General features: G+C 41.4%; 1 protein-coding gene across 1 annotated transcript in view; it reads right to left on the bottom strand.

Moving 5' to 3' along the window:
• LOC101846315 (serine-rich adhesin for platelets) overlaps positions 1–9,929 on the bottom strand; it is a 12,452-nt gene extending 2,523 nt beyond the window's left edge. Inside the window, exons 1-2 of the mRNA XM_013088573.2 lie at positions 9,225–9,929; positions 988–4,771 (exon numbers count right to left, since the gene is read on the bottom strand). Coding sequence (XP_012944027.2) covers positions 988–4,771; positions 9,225–9,272 — 3,832 coding nt within the window. The 5' untranslated portion in view covers positions 9,273–9,929. The remainder of the gene's footprint in view (positions 1–987; positions 4,772–9,224) is intronic.
• Between the last annotated feature and the right edge of the window lie 71 nt (positions 9,930–10,000).

Raw genomic sequence — 10,000 nt, 5'->3', positions numbered from 1 at the left:
TATCAGATTGCCCTTGCCATAATACGGGGTGCCCATTGCGAATGGGATCAGGTCGGGTCGGTTCGGGGACGATCGCCCCACTCGTCGTCTGAAAACAAGCGCGTTTTTTTTAAGGCGATGAGTGCTACGATAGTCGTTTTGCACTCTCAATCTGGCTAGCAAACCGACCCGACCAGACCCGATCCCCCAATGGGCACCCCCGTATAAGAACTAATGTAGAACATGTGGACATAGGTCTTTTGTGACCTTGTTAAAGACAACCCCCCCCCCCCTTACGTGCTCACATACACAAAGACACACGGATACATACACACATACTGACACATATAATACACACACATACGCACACACATACACACACATGCACATACACACACACACAAGTACACGCACACACATACACACACGCACACACATACACACACGCACACACACACAGACTCACGTACACAAGCACTCACATAAAACTCATACATATAAGTTTATACACCCACACATGCAAACATAAAAACTCATACACGGCGTACATGTGCATACTCACACTCACACTCACATTTCCAAGCCTCCCCCCCCCCCCCCCACACACACACACACTCACAAGCACCCCATAACCAGGTCAGTGCTACTGACTGAAGTGTCTTTAGGCCGTTCCCAAAGGAGGTATATTAACAATACATTTTCTTATGCACAGTAGAATTATTGTAAATGTGCTGATTTATCAATGTCATGTACATCCTGCACCGGAAAAACATAGGGGGAACTGCTGCTTTTTCTTTCCTCATCCTTACTATCGTCATTTTCTTCTACTTGTTTCGTATGTTTGTCACTCTCTTGTTAACTGCTATTTCTGGGGTCATGTGACCTTATGCAGTTGCGAGAGACGTAAAACCTCACTAAGACTAAAACAAGAACAATAATTTTTTTTTAAACCAAATCCTTGAGAAACAAACAGAATTAGACTATTCAGGGGGGGGGGGGTGAAATCACCTTCTTTCTCCTCAGTGCCGCTGAAATCTCCTACATCCCTGGCTACCCGCTGAGTGATTTTGGGTCGCTCCGTGCTTCCGGAGGAAGTGGCGTCTTCGGATGTGACGTCATCGGATGTGACGTCAGCCGTGTCTGATGTCCCGTTCTCCGTGCTGTTGGTGGTGCTAGTGCTGCTACTGCTGGTGGTGTTGTCGCTGGTGTTGGTGCTCGTGTTGTTGATGGTGCTGGCGATGGTTGTGGTGGTGGCGGTGGAGGTGGTAGTGGTGTTTTGGCTGAGGCTGCTGTTGGTAGTGGTGCTGGTGTTATTGGCGTTAATGCTGTTGGTACTGTTGTTGTTGTTGTTGTTGTTGTTGTTGTTGTTGTTGTTACTAGTACTGTTGTCTTTGCTGCTGGTGCTACTGCTGTTGCTCATTGTGTTACTGTTATTGTTGCTGTTGTTGCTGTTGTTGTTGCTCTGGACACTGTGGTTGCTGTTGTTGTTGTTGTTGTTGGTGGTGGTGTTGCTATTGCTTTTGTCGCTGATAATGGTGTTGACGCCATTATCTCCACCGCTACTCCTAGAAGGACCCTTCATCCCCTCCGCCGTCAGGTGCAAAGGTGGCTTTGCGCTAGACAATTTCGTCATATTCGTCATATCGACGGTCTCCTGAACTCTGACACTTTCTGCTATTTGAACTATTTCTTCCTCTTTCGCCACACCCGGCACGCGAGTTGTAGTTTTATTCTGTTCTTCTCCGTCTTCCCTTGAAGCTGAGATGTTGTCTGATTTCTGACTCACGGTTTCTGTGGTTGTTGTTTGTGAAGTATCCGCTTGCAAACCTTGTCCTGACAAATTATTTGTTTCGTTGGTTGCTGTTTTCAGTGAAACTGAATTGTTTCGTGTCTCCAAGTCCTGAAACGGAATGTGCACCGTTGAATTTCCATTCTTTTTGTTCGTAAGATCTGGAGCAAAATTTTGTGTAGGTGATAACTCTGCGGCTGTGATATCTGTCTTGTTTTGTGTGAGGTGAAGACTGCTGACGTTGAAGGTAATTGTGAGAGGCTGCAGCACGGTTTGAGAAATATTTTTAGATTTTCCTGTTTCTTGGCTGAATTGGACGTCGGGCACCGCTTCCTCCACCTGTGTGGCATTCACTAACAGGGCAGCTTGAGGGGTAGATCTAAACGTGTCGTTTTTTAGGGGGAATTCCGAGATTGTTTCCTTCACGTCATCAAGAGTTCTGTTCTTCTCAAATCCTTCCAAAGCCTCTTGGCCTTTGTCTGGCACAACAGACTGATTTTTGGAAGGGAACGTTCCCACTTCGGCGTCAGAGAGATTCTTTGAGCTCGTACCTGAACTATCGTTCTGGGAAACGGTCGTTAGATTTGTGGGCGCTTTCTCTGCAGACATTGTTACTGTTTCGTTCGTGGCGGAATTCCCGGACTTTACTTCAGCAAGCAGGTCGGTATTGTTCACAGTTTCTGGCGAGCTGTTTGTGATGTGTCCAGTCTGGCTGGTTGGGGTGTCTTCGTTGATACCGACATCCGAGTCGTTTTGGCTGACAGTCGAATTTGTCAAGGCAGTTAGAGGTGGTATGACTGCTTCGGCTAATGTCTTCGCATTCTTCTTTTCTTCTTTTCTCAGCTCTCCTGGGATCTGTTTATCAAGGACCACATTATCGATATTTGAAATATTCTCAGGAGGAGTATTTTCAGTAGTAATCACTGATGATGACCCTGCCGAGGAATTCGAACTGTGAACTAAACTTCCATTTAGGTTTGTTGTATTTTGATTAATGTTATCTAAAGCTTCTTCCTCACTGTTCTCAAGCTCTAGTGGGACAGAAGGAACTTTCTCTTCTGTCTGGTTTTGGGATTCGTTTCTAGAAGAGTCGTTAATTTGAACTTGTTCCTGGGCCCTGCCGGAGACAATGGGGACCGCTTCCATGTGTGAAGAACTTTGGTTTTTGTCCAATACCGCCGAGGGCGCTGTGGTGGCAGTGGAGGAAACGTTCAGGCTGGTAGATATAATGGTCGCGTTTACTTTTTGCTCGGGGAGTTGTTGTTTAGAAGAGACAATCTTCTCATCTCTCTGCGGCTCAGTCTCCTCCTCCTCCTCGTCGTCATCGTCTACATCCCCAGAGGGAATTGTCTCCGGGTTGGGGGAGGTGGCGGGGGAGACACACGAGGAGCAATTCCCTGGCGCGGCCTCCGTCTTGTTGGCGTCTGATCTGCTCACGCTCACATTCTCGTCCTCATTCTCGTCCACATTCTCGTCCACGTCCACGTCTGCGTCCGGTTCTTCGGATGGCTCTGGAAGTTCGTTTTCTTCTGGAGATTTGTTGTCAGCTTCTGATTTGTTTTTGCCACTCGGGGACAGGTCGCCCACAGCCCTGGCGTACGTGCTGATGAGATTTTCTCTGTCCCTGTCGTCCATGTCCAGTGTCTTCAACGAGAACGACATTTCTTCTTTCTCTTTCCTCTCAGGTTCACTCATGCTCTCCTCCGAGGCGTCATCAATATTGTTGTTGATGTTGTTTAAAACAGAATTCTCCATCCGTTCAAGCTCTAGTGTTATATTCAGATCTGTGATGGTCCCTGTCGTTGGGCTGTCAGGTGTGTTGATGATGTTTTCTGCGCGTGGGATGTCGACACGGCTACTTTGTTCCATTTTGTCCTCCTCCACAGACTCTGCTTCTTGTTTGTCTACATCTGTGCTGACTACGTCACTCGTTTTGTCTGCTCCTACCACGTTAGTTTTGTCTGCTCCGACCACGTTAGTTTTGCCCCCGGTAGCGTGAAAATTTGACCCCAATGTTTTATCACTTTTATCATCGATCTCGTTCACTTTCATCTTTTCGTCATCTTTGACGAGTTCAGGATTCCCCAAAATGTCTTTGTCTTTGATAAAATCGTCCACCGGTTTTTCATACCCATCCTCGACGTTGTTGTCCGTCTGCGACTTTTCTTCGTTCAACACCTTCTCTTTGGACAGCTTCCCCAGCGTCTCTCTGTCTATGACTGGCACAGCGAGATCTTCGTTCGTCTTCGAAACAACTGACGTCATATCCGCTGACTTCTCCTCCGCCATCTTGCCATTGTTCTTCGTTGCTCCTACAAGAGCGACTTTTTTCACAGAGTTGCTGTTTACGTCAAAATAGTAAGCGTAATGGCCGCTTAGTTCACCAATAAGGTTAGCGTCGTCGATGTCGTAATAGTAATAATAGTACTGGTTGTAGTTGTCAGTGGTGGCGCTGTCTGCTGTCTCTTTATTCTTTGAGACAGCATCTTTGTCTTGAGCTTGCAGGCTTTCAGCAACATCGACGTCATCACCATCTTTGTCTTTTGGACTCGATGAGGCTTTCTTGTCCGTGTTTACCGAGTTTTCAGAGCTAGGTTTCTTCAGCTCATCGCTGTCTACTACAGACGTAAGCTCGACAGATTTCGAAAGTTTTGTGGACTTCGCGGCGTCAGAAGAAGTCTCACTTTTGAGAAACTTGGCATCGTTCTCGTCAACAGCGTTGTCTTCCTCAATCAGTTTCTCATCTCTCGTCGCCTCCATTTCTCCGGAATCTTCTTGCAACGCTTGTGTTTTGTTTACAGACGCGACAACTCCTCGGAGAGGCCCCTCCTCGCCCTCTGTCTGTTGCAGAGACGCTGAGAGCAGGCCCTGGTCTGTGTGTTCTTGTGGCGAGACTGGCAGAGCCGAGACGGACACCGCAGAGAAACAGAGGGAGAGGAAGACTGTGCTGGTCACTAGTGACGTCATAGACGGCATCATGCCTTTTCTGGAACACACCAGGGCCTGTGGAATAGAGCGAGACGAGGAGATTTAGCGAGGCGAGTAGATTTAGAGAGACGAGCAGAGCGAGACATTTAGCAAGACGAGTAGATAGAGCAGGACGAGTAGATAGAGCGAGAAGAGTAGAATATAGCGAGAAGAGTAGATGTATAGCAAGATAAGTTGATATAGCTAGACGAATAGATAAAGGAAAATGAGTAGATATATAACAAGACGAGTAGATAGCGAGACAAGTAGATATAACAAGACCAGTAGACATTGTTGTCGCTGATGATGGTGTTGATGCCATTACCCATATATTTATCATATTACATACATCATCATCATCATCATCATCATCATCATCATCATCATCATCATCATTATCATCATCATCATCATCATCATCATCATCATCATCATCATCATCATCATCATCATCATTACTTTTATTATTATTATTATTATTATTATTATTATTATTATTATTATTATTATTATCATTATTATTATAAAAAATATTATTATTATTATTATTATTATTGTTGTTATTATTATTATTATTATTATTATTATTATTATTATTATTATTATTATTATTGTCGTTGTTTTTGTTGTTGTTGTTGTTGTTATTATTATTATTATGACGACCCTTAGATTTTAAAAAAATAACTTTCACGTACGGCTTCGCGCCCAAAGAAAAAAAAGCATCAAATATGTTGCATCACTGTTCCCCACCATCCATCTTTCTGTTTTGAGTATCAAGAGAAGACCAAATGTATTGTATTTTTTTTAGAGAGAATGAAAATGAGTCACGACACGGTGGAATCAGGTGCTCGTCATTTTAAAAGTATTTTAAAAAATTATTTAATATAATTCTATTGGGTCTTTTTTCTTAATTCATTCATCCATTCATTCCTTCATTTATTTATTTATTTATTTATGTATTTGGGTTTTTTTTAATTCATTCATTTCTTTCTTTATTCATTTATTTATTTATTTGCATATAGAAGTATTGGCATAATCTCAAAGCTTGGCATAACTTATCATGCTCGAGATATGGTCACTCAAAATTGACCTTAAAAATCAGGCTAGACAAAATTATTCGAAATCAAACAATTTAAGCAACATTTTCTTCGCATGTATTGAGGAGAATTAATATTGATAAAATGGACTTGAACAGAAAAATCAAATCAGAATGGAGAACTTTGTCTCAGCAATAAACAATAATATTATAAATTTTCGATCGTCTCAAACAGATTGGAAAAGAGAGCAATCACAAATATCACGCAATAGCATGCTTGAACTTAACACTTGAACTTAATATTTACCCTTCCAGCCCAGCCATTTTTGTGCACTTCCTAACCCCAATCTCAGCCAATACAGCACTATTTCAGAAAAAGAGGCGTGCACTCTAAAAAGTGATGTAGTGTCTCTGTAATGAGGTTTAGAGAACAACATATAACAATGTTACAATGTTTCAAGGTAACTGAACAAATAATATTATGAAAATTATAGTTTAATTAGATTCACTAGTTTCGAAAAATGCGCAAATTCCGTACCCCCCGAAACTGAGAATATACGCTCTTGGGACGTAGAGAGGTACAAGCGCTCCTGAAAATATACGCGCATGGGGCTGGACGGGTTAAATGTTCTCATTATTATTTGGTTTAGGAGCCATTGGTTTCGTGTAGAGCACGAACCATTTGGGCATAGACTATTAATTTTTGAACATCTGTCATTTCATCCCAGATACCACTGAGAGTTGCAAACAAAGGTTATGGATTGGGAAACAAGTCCATTTTCTTCAGCTGCTGTTTCATGGAGCTTCACATACCTGTAGGATTCATATCGCGACCTTTAATTGGTGACCACTCCAACGTTGGTATGATTTGGTTTTCCAAGAATTGTCTAGTGGCACTGAGCCTATGAAAAAGTGATTTGACATGCATGGAGATGCCTACTTAAATGACACCATAGCGAAAATAAGGGTAAGGCTTGACGTTCTAGCACTTAACCATATCAGTACGTCGTGTTTTACTACCGTATCCATACGACGTGGGACTCTGTGCCACCATTTTCCAAAGAGGAAATTTACTCGTTAATCTGATCCATACGCTTTGCATAGCAGTCTGTCAAAACGATTTTTGAGAAATACTGAAAGTTTCAAAGAGATCTTCGTACTAGAAGTATTCTAAAATGTGAAGAATACAGCCCCGGGGGTACAAAATGACCCCACGGCGTACGGATATGGTAATTGCGCGACGTAGCCATCTAAACCTAGCCATCCGATGATTTTCTCGAGGACAGTTTTGTTCATTCCACCCCAGACCTCTTCAAGCCATAGCAGTTTCCTGGCCTCTGTGCTTCACTGACAGATGATAATGTCCAAAATCTTAACTAACACGTCAGTCCATGAGTAAAAAAGGTTTCGTGTCAATGGCCCTTAAACAAAAGCAAAATGCTAATGAGCACATGTAATGTTAAGTCTAATTTTGTGTGGTATTTATGACTGCTGTTTTCAAGTCTGTTTTAAAATGCCATCAGAAGATGCTGTTCATTGCAGAGACTTATTATAATCGATTCATTTGATTCTCAATACATGTACACGCCACCAATGCCGATACACCTAAATAACGGCTCGAACACACTAGCTATTACGTTTCTTGAATTTCGCACAGTTTTGTCAAGCCCGATTTTTAAGGTCAATTTTGAGTAACCATACCTCGGGCGATTCTTAACACAGATGAAATATTTATGAGTCAGGCGATGCAGAATTTATTCAACTTTAAAATTGTATGCTGCGTGAGTGGGTAGAGCAAGGCTTTAACAAGACGGTCGGGTGACTGTATTTTCTAGTTTCCCTTGGACGCCACTGATAACTATAATCCTAAACCTACACCCATACTACTTTAACCCTACCCCTACCCCCACCCCTACCCCTACCCCTAACCCAAAGTTACTATAGTTTTTCCAGTACTCTCTGAGCCAAAACAAGAGACTGACATTTTTTCCGAAAATTTATTATAGTCTATAATAAAATGTATACACCAGTACAAGAGACAAAACTAGATCTACACTGAACAAAACGACAAAGACGTTGATCTGGGAAAGCTAAATTAACTCTTTAAATATGTAGAGATCTTTTGCTGTCGTCAACAAAGGGTAGCCCCAATAAGGTTTGGGGGAGGGGGGTGGTTAGCTTATTTTGGCTATACAATGTACGTGCCCAAAATAAGCAATCCTAAAATCAAATAGAGCTAAATGATGCTGGTGCTAATAAGAAAGTATAATAATGTATTATATGGGGTCTTTACGTAGGCCTACTTTCAATATTCATTATATTTTGACCAAATTAATATAATTCAGCGATATTTGAAAGTGTAAAATTCAAAGCGTATTTCGTGCGAGTTGAATGATAATAATAATATAAGCCTGGTATCAAATCAAAGTCTCAGTTATAAGTAGGCAGGAAGATATTATTATCTTTGTTTAAGGTCATTTATCCCACCACATAAAGCATAGGAGGGGGGGGGGGACTACAAATTCTTATAATAACAAGAGGCTTCCCAGCATGAAATATAAAATATAACACATCAGTAACATTTCAGAAACGTTTTACGTTCTAATCTAAGGCAAAGTTTCCATTTTTTTTTTTTAAAGTATATTATTATATAGCCTAACGCCTTGCGTGAGTTAAACAACGTAGATTTTTATTACTGGGATGAGTTAGGAAAGGGGAAAGAAATAATTTCCTTTGGTAGGGTAGTTTGAAAAATGTCTCTTTTTTAATATAAGAAAATTCATATTTATGTTCATAAAAGTTTCGAATGTTCATAATTTATGATAATGATAAGTTTCATTCATATAGCGCTCTATCCCATACGAGTATAATCTCTGAGCGCTTTACATTAATCATATAATCTCTGAAAAGTAATAATTCATTCTCACGGGATAAAATATTTCATAGTAACAAGAAAAAAATCAGTTCAACCACATTGTAAAGAAGAACCATCTCAACCATATCTTAATCATATGCGCGTAAGGACAGCAGTAAAAACAAAATGTATCAGCACTTATTAGCACACTATAACTAAGAATTAAACAAATTAAATGAGTCTTGAGTAATCGTTTTAAATGTTTGAAGATTTGTTATTTCTTGGAGATCCTGGGGTAAGGGTTTCAGATTTTAGGGAAAAAAAAATATTGAGAAACTGTTCTCAGTTACAGGAATTTAATTATCAAAATGTATCTTATGCACAGGAAAAGATAAAAGCTTATCGTATGCACAGACACAGGAATTGATCAAAGATAAATTATGCACAAGAATAGGCCAAATCTTACCTTATTAAAATCACAGACACAGGAATTTGGATCAAAGAAAAATCATGAACAATAATAGGTCAAAGCTTACCTTATGCACAGACACGGGAATCGATCAAAGATAAATCATGCACAATAATAGGTCAAAGCTTACCTTATGCAGAGGAAGCTTGCCAACTCTGGAGAACGTTTGGTTAACCATTCTGAAGTCTTGAACACGGGCTAATATGGTGGCAACTTGAGCTGTCTAACTGATCATGGAACTCAGCCAGACTTTATTTCCACTAGAGACACCGGAAGAAACCCTCTTCAGTGTTTGATGAACGAAAAAACCCCGCCAAAAAACAACAATCGGCAAGGACTAAAAACCAATTCTTCAAAAGAAACAACAAAAAGAAGAAAGAGATCTTGATGATATCTTGTGGCTTGTGACCACACCCCCCTGTGCGTCAAGCAAGAGGGAGAAACATTTTCTGGGGAGAGCTTATCAACATGGACACCGGTTGGACTTGGGAGCCCAAAGCCGCTGCTGCTCCAAAGACATCACAGGAAGGAAAAGAACGGACAACGAAAGATTGTTGATGACTTGGCTAAAAAAGGAAAAAGAAAAAGGAAAGAAGGAGAAGAAGAAGGAGACGAAAAAGAAGACAGCGAAGTGCACCGTCGCGAAGCAATGCGACCCCCGCCCTGAATCTTGCGTTCCGCGAGGAAGTTCTCTGAAGAGGTTTTATTTCGAGGGGTGTTGTTAAAGGTATTCTAAGCGCAGGTCGCAGGTGGTAGTGCAATTTTTCCGGTGGTCATGCGAATAGCTGCTGCTGAAATATCTGCACTTGAATGACAGTCCAACTCCTTCAGAAGATCAAAAGATGTGTGTGTGTATGTGTGTGTGTGTGTGTGTGTGTGTGTGTGTGTGTGTGTGTGTGTGTGTGT

This window comes from Aplysia californica, unplaced genomic scaffold (assembly GCF_000002075.1).
Source record: "Aplysia californica isolate F4 #8 unplaced genomic scaffold, AplCal3.0 scaffold00767, whole genome shotgun sequence".
NCBI classification, from domain to species: Eukaryota; Metazoa; Mollusca; class Gastropoda; order Aplysiida; family Aplysiidae; genus Aplysia; species Aplysia californica.
Note: the sequence above shows the minus strand (reverse complement) of the source record. Positions and strands in the feature narration are given on the sequence as shown.